General features: G+C 40.5%; 1 protein-coding gene across 5 annotated transcripts in view; it reads right to left on the minus strand.

Annotated features, from left to right (window-relative positions):
- Window positions 1-690: 690 nt before the first annotated feature.
- Window positions 691-27,632, minus strand: part of Rab30 (RAS oncogene family member Rab30) — a 34,648-nt gene continuing 7,706 nt past the window's right edge. For 3 of the 5 annotated variants that reach the window (XM_045748626.2, XM_045748625.2, XM_045748623.2), the window contains exons 2-7: window positions 22,986-23,092; window positions 22,424-22,507; window positions 21,062-21,245; window positions 19,229-19,380; window positions 11,459-11,485; window positions 691-2,737 (exon numbers count right to left, since the gene is read on the minus strand). In XM_045748626.2, coding sequence (XP_045604582.1) covers window positions 2,618-2,737; window positions 11,459-11,485; window positions 19,229-19,380; window positions 21,062-21,245; window positions 22,424-22,507; window positions 22,986-23,072 — 654 coding nt within the window. In that variant the 5' untranslated portion in view covers window positions 23,073-23,092 and the 3' untranslated portion in view covers window positions 691-2,617. The remainder of the gene's footprint in view (window positions 2,738-11,458; window positions 11,486-19,228; window positions 19,381-21,061; window positions 21,246-22,423; window positions 22,508-22,985; window positions 23,093-27,632) is intronic. The other 2 variants (XM_069324466.1, XM_045748624.2) reach the window with 1 other exon arrangement.

Genomic DNA, 27,632 nt, shown 5'->3' on the forward strand with positions numbered 1-27,632 from the left:
CAAATATTGCGTCTTGTTGTTTACAATTTGTCACATGCATAGGAGATTCCCACACCACCCCCAACCCATAACCAACCCTCCCTGGCCTCTCTTCAGCTAGGGTTGATGTGATCCTGTGGACCTGTGTTAGTCTTCTCCATCTTTGTAGATCATTGAGGAGGTGCAAGAAATGCCTTTCTCACCATCATCATCATCCCCCCCAGCAATACAACTCACACACTTCCCACATGCCAATGCTCACACACTGACACCCATACATGCCAGGTATGTACCAGGTATTAATCAACCAGGTATGCTGACATCCCAATGCAGGCACTCACACCCAATGCAGGCACTCACATGTCGATACCCACACCTGCATGCTAATACCCACAATTACATGTCAATACCCACAACATATATGCCAATACCCACACTACATACAAAGCCCTGTACCCACACTACATACAAAGCCCTGTACCCACTCCTGACACACACCCATTCCTGACAATTACACCCACACCCAACATCCGCACTTTATCAACACCAACACCTACTCCCAACACCCAGAACTTCTCATATTCATGAATACAACTTAAAATACAGGAAATTTTTCCTATCATTTCACCTTAGATTTTCTGGATGACTAACCATTTAATCAGACAACAAATTACTCATCAGGCCATGATCCCAAGGTGTCTGAAAAGCATGTGGTTATCTGTGTGTATAATTATACAGTATAGTATATATACGGTATAGAAGCAATAAAATTAATAAAAAATACAGTAAAAAAATAAATATATCCCAGAAAGAATAAGAAATATTCCGAACATTATGCGACTTATTTACACAAAGCATTATGTAACAAATATGGTATGCAAAATATCAGTAAACTGAACAAAAATGATTTGTTTGTTACCCCCATGATCAAATGAAATAGTGCTCCAACACTAAGACCAAACAAAATACTGTACTGCTGCCAACATGTGTGACCTTATGATCAACCTTAAGTACTGCTGCCAACATGTGTGACCTTATGATCAACCTTTAGTACTGCTGCCAACATGTGTGACCTTATGATCAACCTTTAGTACTGCTGCCAACATGTGTGACCTTATGGTCAACCTTTAGTACTGCTGCCAACATGTGTGACCTTATGATCAACCTTAAGTACTGCTGCCAACATGTGTGACCTTATGATCAACCTTTAGTACTACTGCCAACATGTGTGACCTTATGATCAACCTTTAGTACTGCTGCCAACATGTGTGACCTTATGATCAACCTTTAGTACTACTGCCAACATGTGTGACCTTATGATCAACCTTTAGTACTGCTGCCAACATGTGTGTGACCTTATGATCAACCTTAAGTACTACTGTCATGGTGTACTTAAGTACTTTACTTCAATATTTTATCACAGCCATATTAAAAATATATATAGAAATGCCGTGTATGATATTTTATGTCCAACAACATAAAAGGCAGGTATTATTACTACTTACAATAAAAATTACTTCTTTACGACACCCATTATTTTGTTTCCAACAAAGGCGTCACTTCACTGCACATTTAACAGCTGAAATACAATAGAAAATATTCACACAACATTTCTGTTAAAAACTGTATAATCCATTCAACTGAAAAGCAATCTTAGCTATTTTTGCTACATGAAACCAAGTAGCTCCACCTCACTGGTGCTTTACACTAATAATAAACTGAATAGGGCAATGGGGGGAAATTAAGCCACATGTTTCATATTGACAACAAACTTACTCTCTATTTTGTAATGATGAGCACCATTGCTAAAAAATCAGTGTTCAACACTGCTTCACCTTCTATAGTATACAGTACTCAAACTTATGTAGCATACAGTTCTCCGATTCCATATAGTTTTCCGACTCATTTCTATTCCAGGGTTTTCAAAACTACATAGTAACCCTCAAAATGTAAACTATAATGAAACCTGCAATATTAACTGCAAAGTGTGCATTGATAGTAATGTTATGAGGTGTGGTGTGCAGTCAGGAGTGGGAGGGGGGGTTCATGCAGCCTTAATATAGTTCTCAGTTGATTTTTTACTGATGGAACAATTTTAAAATCTTGTTGGAATGAATTAGGTTTAAGTGATGCCAAGTGAAATGAAATATTAAGTACTGTACTTGAAAAATGAAATTAACAATTTGATGCTTGCCACATGACACTTAAAATGAGTCCCTATGGGTCCATTGATTGAGCATACATATTGTGTGGCAAATATCATTTTGTATTCATGAACATTTCAGTATCTGATCCTCTTCTCTGAATTCCTGACACCAAACTAATCTTAAACAATCACTGAATGTCATTATGAACATTACAAACACCCAAAATATTTACACAATTTCAACGATTTTAGAAGCAAGCACAAAACATTAAACTGAAATACTGCATTATCTCCGTATAATATCTGAAAACGACAGTTAAATAAGTTCAAGATAATAAATTAAAGCAGAATGATAATTAAAATAAAACTGGCAATAAATACAATTATATAATGCCTTCAATGCAACAAGCTATCAGGCATGTTTGTAGCTTCAAACGAGTATTTAAAATTCCCACATTGCATTGTTACCACAATCCAGAGTTTCCAACTTTGCTACGTTGTAGATGAAGAAATCCAACGGGAGCAGCAACCAAATTCAGAACGAGCTTCTCTTGTTGGAGGAAGGGTAACATTTGACACGTCTTGGGGGGAGAGGTCTCCAACCTTGCTATCCTGTTGAATAAAAATGGTGAAAATTACAAAGACAGTCAATGTTGAATGTAATGAAATGACTCTTTCAAGGAGAGCCCTGGCAGTTTCCTGTAGTTAGCGGCACTGAGATAGCTCCACAGCCAGATCCTAGTAACATGAACCGGACAGAAAACACACTCAGAAAGCTAACTAAAATACAGACTAATACCTAGCAAATGACCCCTACAGGACAAAGTCTAAGGATGGCTGGTATTTAGCTGAGAAGTAGCAGTACCCACGAGGTTAATGACCTAGAAACAATACAGTTGCCAACTGGTGGTGTCCATGTCAGCAACAGAACTAGCTTGGAGGGCTGTGGCAGACCTGGAGCTCCAACCACCCCTCACCTATTGGCAGGGGGTTGGTGCCAATGAGCGTGCTCTAGTTTCGAGAGATTCAATCGTTTCGGGAGTTCGTTTGTAAGTTTCAAGCTCTGATCTTTCTGAACCTGGCAGTGATCTGTATTTTTTTTGTTGACTTTTCCCGGTGGGTTGGCAATGTATCCCCCTGCTCTCTGTCCCTCTATGAGTGAGGGGGCCAGGTTGTGGCTCTGGTCCCAAGTGGGCCAAACAGAACTCTACTGTTGATGTGATCTAGTAGTTGGAAGCCATCTCAGCGAGATAGCTTCAGGAAGTAACAAGGGGCTTCCCCAGAAATACTGAGGAACATCCAGAGAAACTGTAAATGGCAGAGTTAGAAACATAAGCCAGACAAAACAATAATCCTAACAGTGATGAGGGACACTGGCCACTCGTGTCATCACACAAAGTTAGGTAGGTTTGGGGAAGTAAGTGCTTGGGCAAAACAAACACAAAACTATGACTTGAACACTTGGCAAGGGAGGGCAAAAAGTAGTCATGGATCAGGAGACATCATGTACATATGACCAAAGAGGATTCTCGATCAAATTTCTTGGTCCTTAATACTCATAGGAGCATGGCCTGATAAGTCTTTAATGTGCACAAGCACACAATTTGAATGTTTCAAAGCTATAATTTTTCTAAGCTGAAAAAAACTTCTCTCAAACAGGCTCTGCAAGGAAGAATATGTCACACACTACCCAGAAGTGAGGAGACTCAAAAGAAATCGGTTTGCATAAGAGGAAGCAGAACCGATCGAAGCAGATGTTTTTGGTTAGGAAACACTGGACTACTTCCCAGAATGGGAACCCTGGTTCACAGTTTTTTTTTTTTTTTTTTTTTTTTTGTTTTTTTTGTGATGTATACAAGAGTTGTTACATTCTTGTACAGCCACTAGTACGCGTAGCGTTTCGGGCAAGTCCTTAATCCTATGGTCCCTGGAATACGATCCCCTGCCGCGAAGAATCGTTTTTTCATCCAAGTACACATTTTACTGTTGCGTTAAACAGAGGCTACAGTTAAGGAATTGCGCCCAGTAAATCCTCCCCGGCCAGGATACGAACCCATGACATAGCGCTCGCGGAACGCCAGGCGAGTGTCTTACCACTACACCACGGAGACTGCTTGGAATGTTGGAATGGAATACAATGCTAAGGTTTTCCATAACTGCATGCATCTATGAGGTATTAAGAAAACTTTTTATCATCAAGAGCTTAACTTATACTTATTCATCAAGAGCTTAAATTATACTTATTCATCAAGAGCTTAAATTATACTTATTCCATTTCATTTTCAGGTAAATGTACAGGTCCCAAACTATAAAATTACAAGGGAAAGCACCTAGAGGGGTGCATTATGGGCAAAAAATTATAGGGCTGGAAAGCTATACAACATCCAAAATCATGTCTGAACAGTACAATGTGTCCCTAACTTATAAACTGAATGTCCCCAAAAGGAGATTCAATTTGGTCACTCATAAGTCCGAGTCACATTTCCCCGTAGAAGCCATTGTACAAATTAGGAATCACCAAAAAACCAGCAATGAATGTAATGAAATGCCATTTTCTGGGTGAGACCTGGAGGCTCCCCAGAGTTTATCCAGGCTGATATGCTAATGTCAGACTTTGGCATCAGTCATGTGTATGGAGTTCTATGGGCCTACCGGCGACCACGAGCCAGAACCTGGCCCCCTCAGAGAGGCATGGGGAGCAATGGCCTATAGAAAGCTCTGTGTGGTTGGAAGTATTCTATGTCTGCCATCGACCGGGTCAGGCATCCAGAAACGTAAGCGTCCCAAAACAAACCCCTATACTGGTGAAAATTGCTACCAAAACCCGAACAAGTGGATAGAACTCCCCAAAAAGAAACTAGCAAACGAGTATGACGTCACACGTCGCCACGCCGCTGTCTGCACAGCTCCCCCCCCCCTCCCCGGGAGGGGTAAGGGGAAGCCCGATCCCCACGCCGGCTATCCATCATCAGCTCTGAGGCTGGATATCAAAAATGCGAAAAAACGCCGACCGGAGGGAGGGAGGGATGCCAGGAAGCCTCCGGGTCTCACCCAGAAAATGGCGTTTCATCACATTCAACGCTGGTTTTCTGGGGGGAGCCCCTTCGGCTTCGGCCAACTATCCACTGAGGAAAGTAGAGGGACTTACCCGGGAGGTGGTCGCTGCTCACTCCTCAACTCGAAGTCGATACAACTGGCTGCAACCGACCCAAAGCGTCACAGGCCCGACTAGGCCCAGGAACGTTCACGAGCTAACGAGCAGCTAGGACCCTGATCGACCACCAAAATCCCCGCACCCGAATGTCAGCCCAGGACATGTTGCCAAAGACGGTGGCAAGAGCAGCGAACGTCATGGGCACGGGATGGACTAGAGGCTGGCTAGCCTTAATAATCCTGCGGACGACCTAGGAGACCCACACCCGCGAACAGGGAAGGAAAACCAGATCAACCCAAAGCTCGTCCCTGGACACACAAGCCGTGGCACACAAATAACGGCAGAGGGCTGTAACCAGACACAAAACATGACGCACCCCTAGCCTAAGCAACTTAGGCTAGGGGATGCATCAACAACACAAGGACCCCTCCGGAAAGCAGCGGTCTCATTCTTTGCCAGAATAGGAGACGACTGCAGACGAACAAACCTATCGCCACGACCACAGGAGCAGAAACCCATGCCGGAGGAGAGCATGAAGCTCACTGACCCAACCCCCAGAGGCTAATGCCAACAGGAAAAGAGCCTTCGAGAAACAATCCTGAACCGAAGGGGCCACAACAAACCAAGGAGAAGAAAGAAAAGAGAGCGCTCTGTCCAAAAACCAGGACGGCTCAGGCAGCGCATGAGCAGGCCGGAGGCAAAACAACCCACGAGACAGCTTGCGAAATGGCGAAGATGTAACATCAATACTGAAAACAAGCTGAAGCAGCTCCGCCAGCGCTGCACGATACGAGGCGACAGTGTTAGACATAAGATGACGGTCCTGAACATCCAAGAGAGAGAAAGGACACCACCACCCTAACAGAAAGCAAAGCACAACGACGAAGTCGCAAAAAAGAACCAGAAGGACCGCCAGGAAACTTCATGCTGCCGCCAAGACAAAGCCCGCAGGTGGGACACTAACAAGGAAGCCACCTGATCACCATAGAGATGATGAACTCTAGTCAAAAACACCATACGCGAAGACTTGAGGAGAAGATTGAACCAGCCACATGACGTACCGGTCCAATCTGCTGGAAGAAGGGGAGCCGCGGGAAAACCTCTGGGTTCGGACACCGAGCAAGCAGCACCTGAAACCACGGCTGGGCCGGGCCACCACGGAACCAAGAGGACAACTCTCCCCTGGTAAGTCTCCAAGCGAGTTAGGACCTGGAGCAACAGCTGAATCGGGGAAAAGAGGTACAGGAACCCACACCTCGACGAGTCCTGCTGAAAGGCATCGACTCTGCGGCCTCCCAGTCGGGGAAGGGCGCCACATAGAAGGGAAGGGGATGCGACCACGCCGACGTGAAGAGGTCCACCTCGGGGCGTCCGAACGTCCGGCAAAGCCAAAGGAAGGAGTCGGCGTCGACCATCCATTCCATGGAAAGGGGAACGAAACGAGACAGGCCGTCCACCAAGACGTTGAACACTCCCCGCACATGAACAGCCAGGAGAGCCAAACACCGAGAACTCAGCAGACGAGTCACCCGAAGTGACCAGCGCCAAAGAGCCAAGGACCGCATCGAACCCTCGTGGTTCAGGCAATGAACCACCGGGGAGCAGTCCGAATGGAGCCAGATCGTCGATCTGCAGGCGACCCGAATCCTCCAAAGAGCACACCACACCGTTACAAACTCCCGCACAGTGCTGTGGGCTCGACGGAAGGACGTACCCCACCGTCCCTGGCCGGCCTGGTGAGCACTGGTCACAAAGCCCCAGCCGAGAGACGACGCGCCCGTGAACACACCGAGCGTGGGCTTGGGTAGGCGCCAAGGCACTGAACCCCGAAAAACCCAGTGATCGCGAGAGAGGCAGAAGAGACGTCCCCGAAGGAACCTGAACAGCTGACAAACCCAAACCCGACCCGGCGGGTAGACCATCATCGCAAAGTTCAGACTCCCGCACAGACCCTCGACCAAGGACCCAGGAGCCCCCCAGAAACAGAGGCATGTGGGACCGCAACAACAGGAAAGACTCCGGATGAAGAGACAAGGAAGCGGTCCGAGAGTCCCACACAAGACCCAGCAATGTCCAAACGTGGGAGGGCACCAGATGGGACTTTCTCCAGTTCACCAAGAACCCGAACCCGGTGAGCTGGTAGAGCACCAAGTCCCTGGCTAGCAAACAAGAGGACCGGCTGGGAGCCCAAACCAGCCAGTCGTTGAGGTAGGTCAACACCCGAACACCTAAGAGACACTGCCGGGCCACAACAACCCGCGTAAGGCGTGTGAACACGCGAGGTGCCAGATTCAACCCGAATGAGAGACAACGAAAGCGGTAACCCTGACACCCCACAACGAAACCGAGTCAGTCCTTGGACCCTGGATGAATCAGGATGTGCCAATATGTGCCCCGGAGGTTCAAGGACACCATCCAAAAGCCCAGCTCCAACAGGAGGCAAACCTGGGACAGCGTAATCATCCAGAAGGAGGGGCAATGAACCCAAGGGTTCAGACGGGACAAGTCCAGAATGACCCTCAGGTCCGCACAGTCCTGTTTCGGCACTGGGAACAGATGGGAGACTAATCTGAGGGATGCCGTCATTTAGACCACGCCCAAGCGAACCCACTCCAAGACGACTCGACGAAGCGCAAGTTAAGAGGCCTGCCCCACCAGCCCAGAACCCCCCGAAGGAGGAGGGGTGACCCAACCCCACCTCAGGCCGAAAGAAACGACCCGAAACCCCCACAAATCGTAGGACCAGGCGTGAGCGAACAGCGCAAGCCTTCCCCTCATCGCACCGCCAATGGGGCAAACCGCAAAAGGGCTGGCGCCCCTTACGAGACCCAGAACCTTGCACCGAGCGAACAACGCGCCGACCAGACAAAGGGGACGCCGGATCTGAAATTGGCACATGTGGCTGACCTTGACAAGAGGAACCCCTAGCCCTGGCACGACCCCTCTGGGATGATCCCCCCCCCCCCCAGGACCCCTGGAGAACCAACAAGTCAGACGTAGGGCGATAAGTAGCTGAAGCAGCCTGTATATACTGTGCCACGGCAGAATCTTCAAAAAGCAGAGGACAAAAGGGCGAAGACATCGACCCAGGCCGATTCCGGAGCAGGAGGCACGAACCGCCTGCCATCATGCGAGTCGGGAAGTATAAAAACAGTGAAACTGCATCCCGCAAAATCGGCACAAAGAGCTTCAACAAGGTAGCCGACGAGCGAGCCACCGAGCCCAAAGCACCAGACCCAGGAACGGCCCCAAGCGTCCCCACATCCTCAAGCCAGTCCAAAGACAGCTTCAGGAGGGAAAAGAAACGCAAGGCCGAAGCCAAGAGGGCCCGGGCGCGTAAGTCCTCAGCAACCTGCGTAGCCGAAAGGGAGGGAACCTGCATATGGTGCTGCACAGCGCCAACATCCTGGGAAAGGGCAGGGAAAAACAAGCACTCATTGAGGAACTCAAGGTCGCCCCCCCCCCCAGGAAAACCTGAACCACCGTCGATGCCTCGCGCCACTGAAGTGTGTGGGAACGACAGAAGGAATGCCAAGCCTCCAAGGCAAAATCAGGACAGTCCGCCTGTCCTGTGTCCTGAAACAAAACTCACGCTCAGGGAATCTCAGGTAGGGTACTGCTAACCAACGCCCAAAAACTACCAAGCAACTTTCTAAAGCTGAACCTCAGGGATGTGTACACTCATGGGGACCTAGTAGGGAGCACCACCAGAAGAACACCGTATTAGGTCGGGCACCAAGGGGCAAGCAAGGCAGAAACCCCCCTCCCCCAAGGCAGGCAAAAAGAAAAAGAAAAGGGAAACCCCGCAAGAGGACAACATACCCCAAGGAACAGAGCCGGCCGCTAGGAATGGTGAAAACAAGCTGCGCAGCATCCTGCACCCCTTACCAGTGCAACTGCCTCTTACCCTAAGATAAACAAGGGAGACAAAACACCCAAGCACCCAAAGGGCGGTCGAAAAACCGAGCAGTTAAACAGCGCAGCAGAGGCAGGACCCAAGGAACTTGTGGAAGGTAGCCCCACGCTCCAAGGGCAGTACTTACAGGGCACCTAGGGAAGGTAACCCTAGGTGCATGTAGCATGAGTACTGTAGAATAACTCCTGGCTCTCACACCCCCTGAAAGACAGCCACCACACACTAAGCACAGTGGTGAAAAACACTGAAGCCAGAACACACGACCTCTGTCTCTAGCATCAGCCTTAGAACTGATGGTGGATAGCCGGCGCAGGGGTCTGGTGCTCCACCTTCCCCCCTCCCAGAGAGGGGGGGGGGAATGCTGCGCAGACAGCAGCGCAGCGACGTGTGACGTCATACTCGTTTGCTAGTTTCTTTTTGAGGAGTTCTATCCACTTGTTCGGCATTTGGTAGAATTTTCACCAGAATAGGGGTTTGTTTTGGGACGCTTACCTTTCTGGGTGCCTGACCCGGACGATGGCGGACATAGAATGCTCCCAACCACACGGGAGTTTCTATAGGCCATTGCTCCCCATGACTCTCTGAGGGGGGCCAGGTTCTGGCTCGTGGTCTCCGGTAGGCCCACAGAATTCCATACACATGACTGATGCCAAAGTCTGACATTAGCATATCAGCCTGGATAAGCCTCGGGGAGCCGCAGGGGCTCCCCCCTCCAAGAAATCAACATATATATACAGTATATGCAAATTTAGAAAAACTACTAGAAACCCAACAATTTTATTTACCTTGAATGACAATGTTATACTGCTTGTCAGGCATGGCAATTTTGTATGCTAGTAAGTTAGCTGTCTATGTCATATACCCTGTTAACTGTATCTAAAATTTAAAAGGCCAGCAATGCATTGCTGGCTTAAGGTATCTTGTATATTATTACCAGACATTAATGCTCAGTTGTTGCCAAAAAATGAGCCTTGGTCAATGCTGGTGTTTGACCATGGAGGGAACAGTCAGTCACCCAAGGTGACCGACTGTGACTTATAATGAGAGATCATCAAAGACTATTGACGCACTATGCTACCATGTCCAGTAATTCCAGGCCTTGATACTCAGTGGCTCCCAACACAGAAGCCATTAAACAATAATATGTGTGGGGCCATGAGGAGGTTGGACTTGCAAGTACTAAGTATGTCATTATGTTAATGCTGTCTGACTGTACTGAGAGGAAAGTATATATGATATAGATCAGCAGTTCCCAACTTTTTTTAACGAATGGCCAGATTTTCTAATACTTAAAAGACCCCAAGTGGGTCGTAACAAACTAGTTGAGAACCGGTAGGTCAAAATATATAGAGGGTCAATATTAATATAGGTCAAAATACACATTTATAATGCTGAAATTTCTTGAAAATATGAAGACAAGATTATCAGGCCAGACACCATCACAAGGGTGACCAGACATCTGGCATGTTCCATAAATTTGACAGTTTAGTAAATATTTAAATGAGTATTACATCAACAAACTTTAACCCTTAGACAGCGGTTATCAATTGTTGATTCACAGGGTTATGCAGTTATCATATGAAAATTTAAACAATTATTGTCTTGGTTTTACATGTATGATGCAAATATGGATATAAAAGCTCTGTGGAAGTAAAGAAAAAAACAATTGATAAGACAATGTGAAACATTGGAGGATAAGACAGGAAGCATTAGCATAGTCGAGCACCAGGCATTGACAAGTGCCAGACGCAGCCTTGCACAATGCCTTCACCCATATGAAACTATAAATATTCATTTATTTTCATATTTTTCTTACATTCTGCATACAAATTAATATTTCTATAATGAAAAATTATTTGTTGGATTCTTTTTTTATTTTTTTGTGCATTTACTGGTATTTCAGTAACAGTAAATTTCTGGTATAGTGAAATACTGGTATTTCAGTATCTGTATTTTCAAATCTGATATGAACAAATAATTTTACATTTAGTGGTCGAACATACGCTACCAACATCATTAAATCGTACATTCTATGTCTGTTACACTTATTTGCTTCTTCACCTCTTTATTAACGTTTGGTCTTTTATTATTATATGCTAAAAGCCCCCTTTTTCTTACTAATTACTTATTTTGATCCATTTCTTCCAACTAGGTACAGGTAGCATTATTTGAATATTTATTTTGACAAGTAAAAGAAATAAAGCTTATTAAATATAAATAATAATAATTAAATGTTCACATAATTCAAAGTAGGCCTACTCACCTTGTCAAAATGTCCACTACGAACAAGCTGCATTTACACAAAGAGATAGAATAACCATTAGCTAATGCATTATAAAACAAAAGTTTTGCAACAATGTAAAAAGGAGAATACCAAGAGAAATAACATTAAGATTTGGCTACAATTAAAAAGTATGACAAGCTAAAATAATAAAAAAAAAATTTAATTGAAGTACTGGAAGCCATCAACCCCATGGGCATGGATTACCCATCACATAATTTATATATATACATACATACAGTATATACAATAGAAAAATGCATTTACCTATTTTTGTGTATGTAAATACATATTAGATACAGTACAATACTAGAAATTAAAAATTAACACAGTACCTAGGCAATTGATTTAATATTCTTTCAACGTTATCAATTTATCTAAAGATAATTATTTTAACCACAGCCAAATCATTTCAAACCACTTCCCCCTGTGATTAGTTTCTTTATAACTTAGGTAAGAATCAATGACTAACTAAATATTCATAATATTCCCACTTTTTGTCAACATTTGAAAATATGGCAACTGTAATACAGTATATATACAACTGGCAGGTAACTGTAATATATACACAGTATATATATTGCACTGTAATATATATATGAAAAGCACCATTCTTGGATGGTCTCTCAGTTCCTTACAAGATTCAATCTGTTCCACAGTCAAGACAGATTGACTATCTGCACCGACACGGCAGGAAGCTTTATGCTCATTCCTGCCGAGTCATACTGGTACTATGAGAGCTGGAGAAATTCTCACTCCTCCCCAGAATAACATCCAGAAAGGTCATCCATAAATGCTCGAAGCCTTTCCAAGTCTTACTTAGAATTACAGGTACAGCCGACTAATGGTCTAACTAGCTGGCACTTGATCCAGGAAGTTGCTATCCCAAACTGAATCCAGGTGGCAGCACTGACACCAAAACAGGAAATAAAATAGGAAGCAACTCTCTTGTTTCCTAAGGCAAGAGTTTAAGTTAAAAGAAAGAAAACTTGAAAGCACAATGAGTATGCTCTAGAAGCCACATATCAAAATGGGTAACAGATTCATGGGGAATGATAAAGAAATGTGTGAAACACTAAACAAACAGTTCCAAAGTGTGTTTGTGAAAAATTAAATTTTCAAAGAAAATGACAAAACAAATTTTATAGAATAACAGTACATAGAGGTGTCTCAAGACTAAGTGAAAGATGCTCAAGGAGCCAGGTAGAAGCAAGGCAATTGGTCCAGATGGAATTCACCTTGAGTTTTGAGAGAATGCACATCTGCACTTAGCATTCCACTTCAATTGATTTTTCAGTCATATTTATGTACAAGAGTTTTTGGCTGATTTGTGTAAAAGGCTAACATAGTTCCAATCTACAAAAATGGTAGCAGGGAAGACCCTCTTAATTATAAACTAATGTCACTGACAAGTGTCAGTCAAATTACTAGAAAATATAACTAAAACCAAATGGGCAGAACACCTGGAGAGAAATGATATAACACAAACAGTATGGTTTTTGCACAGGAAAATTCTGTGTAACAAATCTACTTTCTATGATAGCACTACTGAGATTTTACAGGAAAGATGGTTGGGTTGACTGCATTTATCTGAATGTAAAAAGGGTTTTTGACAGAATTCCATATAAGAGTTCTAGAAACTGGAACATACTAGAGCAGTGACAGGGAGACTTCTAACATGGATGAAAAATTTTCTGACAAAAATGAGGGCAGTAATCAGAGGAAACGTGTCTGACTGGAGAAATGTTACAAGTGGAGTACCACAGGGTTCAGTTCTAGCACTGCTAATGTTCACTGTCTACATGAATGATTTACCAGAAGAAATACAGAACTATATGAACATGTTTGCTGATGATGCTAAGTTACTAAAGAAGATAAGAAACAATTGTCATGCACTTCAAGGTAACCTGGAAAAATAAGTGTACAGTATGAAGCAACACTTGGCTGATGGAATTTAATATGAATAAATGCTACAGGCAGCTTGTGGGACCATGCAAACACAGGAAGATTTGCTTGGGGAATGTAGTAGCATGTCATGTGGAGAGCAACTCAAAACCATCCACACTGACTATTTAAACTGGCACAACATTGTGCAACTGCAGGCAACATGTGCAAAGATGTCAGCCACCAAGGAAAAAACCTAAGTTACATCTACCAGGTATATGGTTGCTTGTCAACCATATACCTGGAATGCCACTAAGATGGATCGCTACAAAAATTAAGAAACTTGGAGATGTTGCATAGAGACCTTCCACTCCATCTAGAATCGAGCAGCTGTCACCCCCCCCCCCAAAAAAAAGTACTACTTATTAACCAGGAGAAAGTGAGATCATGGTAACAGGCATGTTGCAAACATCGATCTGAATTTGAGAAGAGTTGGGTTCACTGCAGATATATTAGCCATGTCCAGCATTAGGAATTGCATCAAATCTCACCTACCTAGCATGAGCAGGGTATAAAATTCCCCTAAATAAGAAGTGCCATCTTGCCTAGGCTCCATAATACAAAAGGATCAAATAGGCACCAGACCAAATCTTTACTTACCACCTCAGGTTGGCCCTCATCCTCAACCAAAGATAAGGATTGGCTCCCAAGTCCTGCCAAGGAGCAAAATCTCAAAGCCAGTGCTGCAGGAGAATAATTCATCTCCCTCTTAGAAAGAAGCTACCCCTCTCCTTCCCATTGGTAAGAGAGAGAAAGGAAAGCTTTAACTGATGTTTTGCCTTTGCAGTCAAACCTCCAGGGGTAAAGAAAAAATATAAATCCCATTCTCCATACCTTACCTTGCAAGTGCTTGTTTGAGAGAACAACATTTTCTTTTAGAGCCCACAGCCAGAGAAGAAAAGGGAGGAGAGGCACAACGTTACAGCAGCAACTGAAAGAATACCTCGTCCACACACTAAAGTTACACCTACAAACAACTTGGCCAAAGTGTGATATGGGGTAAACAGAATGGAGCACCCATCCACACATGGGTGACATAATACTAGCCTGTACTCAAGACACGGCAAAGTGCCCAAGGGTCTGGAATAAGTTCCAAGAAGCTGTAAATGTAGTGGTAAACCCAAAAGGACTACTGGTGCTGGATCAGAACCGAGAGAAATGGATGGTAAGAGTACAGAAAGACAACTTGTGTATCTGCACAAAGCTTACTTAAATAATATGAGCCCACTGCACAAAGTTTCTAGTGATAAACACAAGTCACTTAACACTTTCGCGCTCTCGGCGCTCAAAAAAAAACAATACCCCAGATGCTTTTGGCACTTCGCGCGCCTACGCGGTAAGACCGAAAAGTGTACACTCTTTTGACTGTCCTGACAATAATTGAAGGCGCACGTATTTAAATTTGGTATCACTGTGTTCGCAATGAAATTGTCTATAAGAGCATACCTATAAAATGCCGCCCAAGCATAAGGAGTATCAACACCAAATAAAAAACTATGTAGATCACTCGCCGAGAGCGCCAAACAGCAACAAAATGTTTCCACTCTCTTAATGGTTGCGAAGCCTACAGTTGTCCTACATCGCTAATTTTGGTATCATTGGAATCGCAATAAAATTCTCTACACGGACATATGCATATGAATGTTTAATATAGGTAATTGCCCACCCGCACGAGAGTGTGAAGTGGAGAGTAGTTAGCAGCGAGCGCACTGGCGAAAACACAGGGGGGAAATCATGCTTGGAAAGTTTATACGTTTCCTGACCCTACTTTTCTATGTACGTATTTCTTTTTTATACCAATGTGTTCGCAATAAAATTTTCTATAAGATGAACTGTATAACATTTGTACAAAGCATGTGTAAGAGAAGCGCCAAATATAGAACCACGTCGCTCAGTATGCGTTCGCGGCAGAAACGAACGCATTGTTTTCGTTCGTTTGATGTTTGTCATGTTTATACTTGTTGAAACATTTTATAATTTGTATGACAGTGATCGCAGTAAAATTCCCTACACAGACATATACATAACACATACAAATATTTCCCACGTGTTGGATATATCAACAGCTAAAGGGAACCCACTGCCACACGCTCGCCACACCCCCAAACATACTTTGTGTATTTTTTTTTTACTCATAGAAGTTTGTGATATAATATTCATTCTGGTACCAAAACATTCGCAAATAAATTCCCTACAAAACAAAAGTATCCCCATCCATTTCGGTTAAAAAATGGAATTTATAGAAATATTTTTTCGATGGACGAGAAAACTCGGCTGTTATGCGGAATCGTAAGAGAAAACGGCGACGAGTTATCTCTAATCTAAAGCGCGAAAGTGTTAACTTGTCCAACATGGAGACCAGTTAAGAGGACTGTGAATGCTGAATAATGAAACCCAATTTTATTTTGGGTGCTGCTGCCTGATGGTACAGTGGAACCTCGGTTTACAAATGCCTGTTTTCTAATTTTTCGGTTCTCAATCTCAATGGCTTCGAAAAAATTTACTCTATACTCGAAGTTTGCCTCTGTGCTCGAGTTTGTTGATACACGTTTGGGCAGACTGAGCACATAGTATGCTTCAGCTTACCAGTGTCTCTTGCCTAGTGATGACGGCACTTGAATTCATTGTGAAGAATTCCATTGTTTTTCTGCTTACTGTATTTGGTTTCTGAACATAAAAGTTATTATATATCATGCCATGGGTTCCAAGAAAGTCAGTGGTTAAATTCAGCCTAAGAAAATAATTGTGATGACGACGATAGAGGAAAAACACGAGATCATTCATAGCGAGACAACGTACAGGCATACCTCAGAATAAGAGTTTAATCCGTTCCTGGAGACGCCTCGCCTTCCGAAAACTCGCATTCCGAAGTTAATTTCCCCATAAGAAATAAAGGGAAATGAATTAATCCGTTCCTGACTACCCCAAAAACCCCACATCAAACTAAATTTTTATACCTAATTTACCTAATTCATCTAAATAAACCTACAAAACTGTGTTCCAGTTATTACTTACCTTGCTGTCGAGTGCTGTAGGCGTATGGAAGATGGTGAGGAGGGGGGAGGAGGAGAGGAGTTACTGTTTGGAAGGGGAGTCCCCTTCCATAATCACATCACATAACCCCATGCCTTGTAACACTATGGATACCACTTCTCTTTCTAAATTTTTCAAACCAGCCCCTGCTTGCCTTAAACTCTTTCGTATCTGCATCACTCGTTGCAGGGGTATTCTTTAGAAGGTCTTCGTGCAACACCCTGGCTTTCTCACAAATAATGGCCTCCGAAACACTATCACCCCTCAACTCCTTGTCGTGTATCCAAATTAATAACAACTTTTCCACTTCTTCAAGTATTTGTGGTCTTTGTGCCGTTAATGTTCTTACTCCTTTTGCCACTTTAGCACCCATAATCTTATTTTTCTTCTTAAGTATAGTGCATATTGTTGATGTGGCTTTGTTGTACTGCCTACAAAGTTCAACAACACGTGTACCGTTCTCATGCTTCCGAATGATCTCGTTTCTCCTCTATTGTCATCCTCACATGAGCTTTCTGGCCTTTATCCTTACCACTGGCTTTCTTGGGACCCATGGTGAGATATATAATAACAAATTGTATAGACAAATCACCAAAAATCCAACAAAACACTGAAAATCCGCGAGAAGAATTGATGTGGGGGTAGTCACTGAGCGCGAGACAATAATAAACTGAGGGGCGGAGGGGCGACGAACGCGCTAGGTCGGCTGTACGCGTATCAACAAACTCGCGTCCAAACTCGCCTCCCGAAGTAACCCTCGCCTTCTGAGACAAATTTTTGGAGTAAATACACCTCGCCTTCCGAAAACCTCGCATACAGGGACAATCGCATTCCGAGGTACCACTGTAATGTCTCATTACACACAAGTTTTAAAACGTAAGGAAAAAAGTGTCTATGGACAGATTCTTAGTAAGACAAGCAAGCAGGGAACCACAACCAGGTCTTAGTGGTATGCCTGCAAAACATAAGAGAGAGAGAGAGAGAGAGAGAGAGAGAGAGTACCCCAGAAATGTCATCACTGCTGTTATAATGGAAGAGGACTCCCTTCCCAAACACTAACACCTCTCCTCTTCCCCCCGCCCCCCTTCCTTACTGTCTTCTATATGCCAACAAGAGTCTTCAATAAAGGAATGGTTCCTATGAGTATTATTCTGTACAATGTATTTTTTTAATTAATATTTCTGGGGGTGTGAAACAGATTAAATCAATTTACATTATTTCTTATGGGAAAATTAGTTTTTTGAACGAGAAAAAACGTTTTTTTGAGACGGTTTTCGAATTGCTCTGGGAACGGATTAAAGTCGAAAACAGAGGTACCACTGTAGTTTCAGATAGTAATGCTAAATAGGGATTGAAAGGGCTCTCGAAAAATTTATGAATGAACTTTTTGGAGGTAATCCCAGGATGGACCAAAAATTTTTCCAGTCCCTCCCAAGCACCAGATACCAGACCATGGCAGGGATGCTAAAAATGATCCCTACTCTTCTGATGCATATTTTTCAGTGTGCAGTATCTTATCTACTGTAATTAGAAAGGATCATGTCTAATAAGTAGCTGAATTGTGAAAGTAATTTTCAAAAGAAGGCACCAAGCCAGAGTGGTATAGCTCAGAAATGTACTACGATTTCACTAAATTACTGTATTTCCAGTTTAATCTTAAATATACTATATTGTCTATGTGTACTCATCAGAAATCAAACTGCTTAAAATTGTGTAATGTTGGCACAAATATATTTGTTCGAGTAACATAGAAAGACTTTCCTTCCGGAGGTAAATGAAAAACAGCCGCTATACCTGATGCACCCTCAGACAACAACAACACTTTTCCTCGATGTGGCAGACCTTACTACCTTAATCAAGAAACACGATACAATAATTATACCCATTTCAGTTTCTTGAAATTATTAAAATCAGATACAGTACCTTTACTAATATTTATCATAAATAATAATTACAGCAACAAAGAATACATGTGTTTGAATTATCACACATTGGGAACTTCTTGCATTAGTCACCTAGGTTGTCAAGCACAGGCAGCCATCAAAATGACTGTCATGTTGTCTGGCAAGATGGCATCTACTCATCAAGTGAAAAATATTATCACTACATGCAAAAACTCAGATGAAAATACAGTACAGGATTCCATAAAAAAAAGTGTGAGCTGAAAAATTAACATAGCCATCCTAGCTCAAAATCACCAGCTGCCCAGAAACCTCAACTATATTAGTTCAAGGAATAGAAAATGGTTGAGAGAATACTGTACAATGCAACCACAAAATAGAGGAAAATTTATAGAGGACTGATTTTGCTACCAGAAGAAGAAGAATTCACCAAAATCTGATATAGAAGGAGAGGAGCTTGTTGGTTGTGATGCGAATTCTGAAAACATCACCAAAACTCACTCCAGGTCGGAACCGTGGCATTATTTCTAATTGTCGTGTTTGCCAGCATTTTTACTGTTCTTATGTATTTATTAGTAATAATTATTTGACAAATATTGAATTTTGTAGAAATGTTTCACTAAGTTAACAGTGTATTATTGGTGCATTATTGGAATGTACAACAATAAGACAAAAGATTATTTGTAAGAAATTAAAAATTTGACTTGAAAATATATTCCGTATCAGATTTCATGTCATTCTGAACTTCTTAAAAATACTTTAAAATTTTAAAAGATAACAATATATCAACATTCTGAATAAATACACAAAAACAGTCAAATGGGTAAATCATCTGTAATTAAAAAAATACAAGGCTCACAATAGGCGCTATTACCTGTGTAAGCTCCTTGGCGATTTCAATAAATAGTTTTTCTACATTGTCGGCTTCTTTAGCAGAAGTCTCAATGAAATACATGTTGTGGCGATGGGCAAATTCTTCCCCTACATGTGTAGGAAGCTCTCTGTCTTCCCGATCTGTTTTGTTTCCTAGTTTTGAGGAAATGTTAGTTGGTTAGTGGTCTAATAGCAAAGAAACTATCCTCTATGATCAAAATATTTCATGGGATTCAAGCTAGTGTCTAAACTACATACTGTATTTGAACCCCATAAAATCTTGTGAATTCATGCATTGACAGCCATTATCACTTTTGCGTTCCGATGAATCAGTGCATCAGCCGTACCCTGACAGTAAATGTTCTGATGACGTTTGAACACATCGTCCATCTCAAACTTCCCAAAAATCATTTATTAATTTTAGTTCAGTGTGGGCATAATTCATCAGGGGACCAACCAAATTATCAATAGACCATCTAGAGATCACCTCGGCCAACTATTTATCACTCTAGATGACAATGGATCTGCTTGTGAGAATTTTCACTATGCTTTCCAATTTACCAGCTGAAAAGTATGTTATACCTGTATTTTGTTTTCTTTTTTAAAGTAATATAAACATAATATGTGCATATTTCCATACTTTTATATTACAAAATAAGATGGGAATGTTGAAAACAAATGAGCTGAAAATGTTGACAAATGTTGTTGAATGTTGTAAACAAATGAGCAATATTTGTAAACATTCATACATATATTCAGCAGTCATACATAATCTATTATCAAAACATTTTATTTTGCACCCATACTCTAGCAAATTCATCTGCAAATATTTTGACACCAGATTTATAGTTTATAGCCCAAAAACTAACTGTGAAAACTTTAAAAAAAAAAAAATAGGAAAAAATAATAACACCAAGTACTGTACAAAGAGTGGGACTCGAGATGCCCGGAACGTTTACTGTCTGGTACGTGCTGGCAGGCTGGAACGTTAAAGTGTTAATGATATAGAGCAAGAACAAGGCAGATCTTTATTACTATTTTTATGTAGGTTAAGTTAGTACATATACCACTGGCATATAATTTCTGCTAATAAATCAATCAACTGAGTTAGTAATACATTACATGCCTGTATAAACCATTACCACCTGCTATACCATAAAACATTTTATCAATTTAAATAGTACAAAATTTAAAAATAATGAGCACAAACTATTATGTACACGATAATACATGAGATTTTTTATTTATCAATGTATAAAAATTTATAGAAATTGCTTAAGTTTGTTGAAAAAAGAAAAGTTAAAAAAAAAAAATTACTAGACAGGTATTAAGAGATATATTTGGAAGGGGGTTGTAGAAAATGCACGAGACAACACATGCAAGCTTCATGCAACTAACCATTTCAGCTAATGCTAAAGCCACTTATGCTTCCACCAAACATTCTGTAGAGAGAATTATGTTCAATTCAATGTTCCCTATCACTGTACAATATTGCAGTGTTAAATTCTTTCACTCGTTGCTTTTCACGAACCTTCAGTAACTTGCCTAGACGTCTTCCAATCTGATTAGGAAAGTGTCTTATCTCTTTCAGATTAACACAATGGTCATGGTTTATTTCCTCCACCAATGTACACATTATGTGCATTGTAGACTGGATAATGTAGCCTCCTGAGGGACATTTTTCTTCCTCAAGGCTTTAGACTGCAGAACATTGTAACAATGAACAAGTGAACTTTACAGATAGCAAGACTGACACTAGGTACTAATAAAAATGATTAAAAATAGGTACTGTATATTGTACTATGTTTGGTCTATTCCACCATTTCATGCTTACCAACAAGTACTCGAAGAACTTTACAGCTGGCATACTGTTCAATTTCCCGTAGCCAATCTGGTAAACAGTCAAAAGTGGGTTGCGAGGATATGTCGTACACTAAGATTAGAGCATGGGCTGAGCGGTAGTATGACTGTGTTATGGAACGAAATCTCTCCTGTCCAGCAGTATCCCAAATTTGAAGCTGCAAGAGAGATTTATGCAATTAAGTTTTAAAGGAATAAATAAAAATACAGTTTTGTATTAAAGCATTTATACCTAAAAGAAGTTGCCTGTACAAAATATAAGAGATCTGAAAACTTCCAAACATTTGTTACCAGATTGTGCATCAGTAAAATTCTAATGGTGTAATTTTTGGACTACTACTATGTTATCTTTTTATGTTATGCTCTTATGCTAGACATATATATGAGCGTGCTTGGGTAGACATATACAGGAGCTGCCTAGTGTGAGTCGATAGGACTTCTGCATTTCCGTTATTCTTACGTTCTCATAAATACTATCCGAGCCATTCCAATTGGATGCTTCCCAAGACTTTTTGATCTGTCACAGATGATTGCAGGTCCTGAATGTGAAGAACATTCATGAATGTGAGGAACATGGGAACAGGCAACAATGAGGATGTCAAGACTGACATCTGATGGGTGATAAAGCAAACATCTCATATCATTCAAACAACAGGCACAGTATACTGCATCAAGGATTTTTATTTATTTTTGTATATGTACAAGAGTTCTTACATTCTTGTAAAGCCTCTAACGTGCATAGCGTTTTGGGCAGGTCCTTAATAATTTTTCCTGGAATACGACTCATCAAATCGTTTAACAGGAGGTACCCATTCACTGCTGGATGAACAGAGGCGTACAGATTGGCACCTAGTCAATCCTCCCTTGCCAGGATTCGAACCCAGGCCAAATCGCTCACAAAGCACTGGGCGAATGTGTTACTAGTGCGCCACGGGGACTGATAATAGACAAGTGCCACCACATTCCAAACAGTACACAAACCAAGTTCAGTTCTGATATCGCCTAACACTTTCTTTACCTATAGGAACATTTCCTTATTAAATTTTAATGTCAATGCTTGCTTACAAATAATCATGGCATACAACTAATGAACAATGCAAGTCCCCCATATCAAGATGCTTTGTCTCAAATGAAGCTACAAGTAAACTCAGAACAGTTCACCTTTTAGAATAGTGCTTCATCCGATGCACTTTTACCCTTTGCTTTTATGTTTGCATACAAACAGAACAAACAGTTTACCTCACCCTGAAAGCTAGTTATCATAAAATACATTTGCATTGGTTAATTAACTTCTTCTAAACAAGTATTTCACATCAAAACTTCAAATTTAACTTACCTTTATTTTTTCACCCTCAATCTCCACAGTTTTGATCATAAAATCGACTCCAATAGTTGCTCCTTGACCAGGGGGAAAAAGACCCTGAAAAAAGTACATAGTCCATATAACAACCCGGTCAACAACCTAACTTGTACGTAACATGTTGCATGATTATCCCCATATTTTCAGGCTAGAGAGCAGTAAAAGGTTCAAGTTTTTTTTATTCTTTAGAACCTGCAATTTGTCATACATTGTCTTCCTTCTGAGAATATGAAATCACTATGCAATTAGGCTTATGTAACATTCTAAAATATATTACAATTAAAGCTGAAAACAAAATTATCCAAGTTTATTGTACAATTTCATGACATTTAAAAAAAATAGAATGTTAGTTCTATGGCTAAACTGGCCTCGATTACCTTTTGTTGGTAAATATTGCGGTTGAGTTGCTGAAGCAATATTTGTTACAAATTCTTTATTTTTGGTCTAAATTCAAAGCTACAATGAAGAAGTTCTTTGTCTCTCTCACAATATTCTGACCACACTTTACAGTTTTAACAGATAAAACATTGGCTCTCACCTGTGTGAACCTACGCACAAGACAAGTTTTTCCAACACCAGCATTACCAATTAGCACCACCTTGAAGAGAAATTTGTAATCCTCCATAGTAAAGGCTGCTTCCACTCCTGAAATATGAAAATTAAAATCAATACCTCACACAAATAGACTGAAGTGCTGCTACATTCTCAGAAGTCTTACAATTACAATTCATTATTCTGTATTCATGTACAGAAAAATTAATCTAACCGTTAATATAAATAAATTATTCACACAGTGTAGTGCGGTAATTGCATACTAAAAGCAAAAACATTAAATCATTCTTTACATACAATGCACTGTATGTAGATACACAGTTAACTTACATTTCTATGGAGAACTACATTCTATCCACAGATTTTTTTTAAAGCATCTTGCACAAAAAAGAGAGAACAAATTTCATGACAAATGCTAATACAGTAATATAATGTTTGAGCTGCACTGTAGCATACAAGCTTTTATTGGTGTATTCAAGTGTGGTTTGGCAGAAAGACCGAGCCTCAGAAATGACTTGGCTATAACCAAAACCAAATCTCCAAATCTGTGGATTGTTAACATGATTAACCTAATGTTTAAGACAATATGGCTGTATAGCCCATTCAATGTAATCTAAAAATATTGCATCCCATGCAAATCAGATATATTTTTCATTACTTTTTCATTAATAAATTCTTTAAAGTTCATAATAAAAATGCTGGAAAGTTGCAAATGTAAACAGAAAACTGAGAATACTGATACAGTACACAAAAGGATACTACCACAACCAGCTTATCAAAAATACTGTACTGAATCCCCTTTCTAGTTACAGCTATCCAATCCACCAACTTTAAAGACTACAGACTGAAAAAGAACGTAAATGAGAATTTAACTCTCAAAGTGCGGTTATCATTACATGTTGACAGTCTAGTGCAAAACGGTCTTCATCAAATGAAGTTTTGTCTTGCTTCAAGCTGTAATCAATTAATAAAGATAATGTATATGCAGTATTTCATTTACAATTCAAAACAGTTTATCAACAAAATCTATCTCAATTTTCCATGACTTTTCATTACTTGTCCATGACTCTGTGAAACCTGCAGCAAGCTTATCCATTCTCAGAACATCTGTAGTACCTTCACCACGAAAACATGCATTTTCAAAATGAAAACCAGCCATATGTTCAATCTTTTTACTATATGCCCATTGGTATATAACCTCAGAGTGTTGCTTTTCATGCATACTTTCTTATACCCTCTTTTGTAACCAAATTTAACCACAATCTTGAAGAGACAAGATCCTTAGGTGACAGTTAATGACATATGACAGTTTTTGCTTTACCTGGAGTAAATGTGACTCAAGACTCAATGTTTTTCACTTCAGAAATTGAAGGAAACCGAGCTCTGCTTATAAATCTCAATATTATATATAATTACCAAGAATTTATATCTGGATATTAGTACTTAATAAAATTATAATTATACAAAGAAATACATTAATTAGAAAGAATTTAAAGGCATGTGGCACTATCGAACCCAAAAATATTTATTTAAAATATTAATCCAAAACCATTTTTGAAATATTTCTTCATGTATTCATTTATTTCATGTTTTCTCTGAATTTTATTAAAAAAAATTCAAATTTACCCTTCATCAAAATAATCAGAAAATTTTAATATTTAACTATAAAAAAAATTGTTTCATATCATTAACTCATTTTCAAAGATGAAATAATAGTATGTTAATAATATATTTTTAATATGCAGCTTGCTAGCAAAGGAGTCGAGCCAAGCTCTTGGCAGGAATATTTAAAAAAGCCCACAATGCATCTCTTCCACACCTTGCTCCAAACTACCATACATTTTCCAGTAATTCGTGCTCACCCATCCTCCCCCTCTAGGTGTTCTTTCCTCTTTCCCGGTGGACTCCCATTTCAGGGGGGGGGTAGTCTTTTGCCATAATACCCCTCTTCCCCCACCCACCCACCTGCTAGATAGGGTGCACCTTCAGCGGCCCCCTACGATATTTTCTGATAACTTCCTTCTTCCTTGTATCATTCCCCAGTTAACAAATAAACAACTAATTATATCTATGATTACCTCATATATTCAAATTTCTAAATGTGATTAGCTTTGTGGGCTACTTTTTGTCATGCACACCACAATACAAGACTTTTAACCCTTAGGCAGCAGACATTGTTGAGTCACAGACTAATGTGGCTGTCATTATATGAAGATTTAAACAATTATTGTCTGGGGTTTTATGTGTACGATGCAAATACTGTATGGATATAATAGGTCTATGTGGATGTATTGAAGTTTACCTTGACCCATGGAAAAAATCCTGCCACCATTTCATGGTATGAATGTTTATCATGTTACTAGGGTAATGCGGTCATTGTCACATGATGATTTAAACAATTATTGTCTGGGTTTAATAAGTATGATGCAAATATGGATATAATAGCTCTCTGTGAATATAAATAAAGAAAAACAAGTGATAAAACAATCAGTGAAACATCTGAGGATAAAACAGGAAAAAGAGAAACACAAAGAGAATACCCTTCTCATTCCAATTTGCATCTTGTTTCTTTTTGTTTAGTGGTATGTGACTTGAGCATATCTAGTACTACTTTGCCTATTTTTTTAAGACATTGATTCGGTTCTCTTTTATAGTTTTACATTATCCTTATAACCATATATTTACACAAAGTCATCAGTTACACAAATGTATAAATCATACACTGTCTAAGCTCACTTATCTGAATTATATGGAAAGACCCCCCCCTGCCGATAAGCCAGACATGTGGGCAAGCAGAATTTTACCGGGCAAGTTCAAAAGTTAACATTCATATTTTTTTGTACCACAACAACATAATTTGAATTTCCACATATCCTATAATTAAAAAATATACCAGTACAGTACTGTAATTGAAAATATCAATTTCAACTTACCTTATTGTAGTTTGTCTTCTCGATTGATGCTGCATACAGTACAGTATAGTACTGTATTTTCAAATCAATAATCCTTGAAAATTTACATAACCTAACATTAAAATTATTGTAAAAGTCATAAGCTTGACAACAACAGTTTTGACTGCCAGTTGCTGAAGCCTCACTGGTTGATGGCTCTTGGCTTTTTGGTGAGGCTGCACTGGTTAAGGGCCTTGGCTTGCTGTTTTTACCAAAATAAGAATCGAGTTTTGCTTGCCTCCTGTGTTCAGTGAACTCTCTTATGATCACCTCTTTGGTTCACCTCAGGTACTGATGCACGTTTCCAACTTCTGGATTAACAGTTGGATGACAAATTAATTAACATGTCAACAGAAAACACGAGTAAACTGTATTTGGTTGTCTATGGTGGTGTTAGCACAACCTTCTTCCTCTTAATGCCTCCAGGATGATTGTTGCCATTACCAGACATAGTCTTGGCAAAAAATGATTCAAAGTTACTACGAAAACAAAAAAAGTTATTTAAGAAACTGTTTCACTAATGGCACAGCACTGGTATATGTGAGGGTTGAGAGCACATGGCCTGGATGGGTTCCCTTGGGGCAGGTACGTTACATAGGCCGCCAGGTGGATAAAAACTCCCAAAATTTTTAGGGAACTACATTCACATACTTTTTAACAAATTTGTATTTATATTATTAGACTTTACTGTACTTCTTTAGTTTTTTACTGTAATTAATTATTTTAAACATAATTCTTGATTATTCAATGCGAATGATCATAAGGTCTGGGCCTCATCCCCCCCCCAGAGAGTCCCTCTCGACCCACCTCCCTCTCTCTCCCCTCTGACACACTATCCCAGAACCAGCCAACCCGGCACCTCCCATACCCCACTCCTCAAGCCACTGCTGTACAGGATTAATACGGTATGGCTCGATGCCTGTCTGCAGTATTTGGCAAAATCTCTGGTTATCCAAATTGCTATTCGGATATGGAGAGGTTTTGCCAGAAAAATATCCAACGGCGAATTTTGCCGAATAATCCAAATATTCGAATCGGTGGACTTTGGATAAGTGAGCTCGTGCAGTACTCTTATCCTTTATAACCGTTAACTGCTAATTCACATAGAACTATGCAATATAATAAAATTATATACCAAATTCTATATCCTGCCTTTCACCGAGCCCTGAAATGTTAAGAATTGTGCAGGTACAGTAAAGACTCATGGCTAAGTGAATTACTGTACCTGAATACAAATACAATATGACTGATAAATTCTTATTAGCAAATCAAATAAATGATTAACAGTACAGAAGAGCATTTCAAACAAACTTACAAGCTTCTATAATATAAAGCATAAATAAGACACAACAGGGCTGACCTCTGAGACAAATTACTAAAATTCAAAGATGTTAAACCAGACCAATAATGTAAAAGGTCCAACACCACTTCAAGCTCAATAAACCACAATATAGCACACAACAGATGCTCACCACCCATTGGGCAATAAACCCATGAAATCCCTTACTTGCCAAGGCAATAAATACCAACATATAATATAGCACTGATACACTTCAATTAAAGTTTAAAAACCCTCACTAATAATAAGGATAATCTTCCATAAGCCATCAGTTTCCTGGCCCCATCAAGGCCATCAGAAATAGTGGTCTTTAAGTAAATTCAAGTAAATATCTAAACTAATA

Source organism: Procambarus clarkii, chromosome 2 (assembly GCF_040958095.1).
Source record: "Procambarus clarkii isolate CNS0578487 chromosome 2, FALCON_Pclarkii_2.0, whole genome shotgun sequence".
Taxonomy (NCBI): Eukaryota; Metazoa; Arthropoda; class Malacostraca; order Decapoda; family Cambaridae; genus Procambarus; species Procambarus clarkii.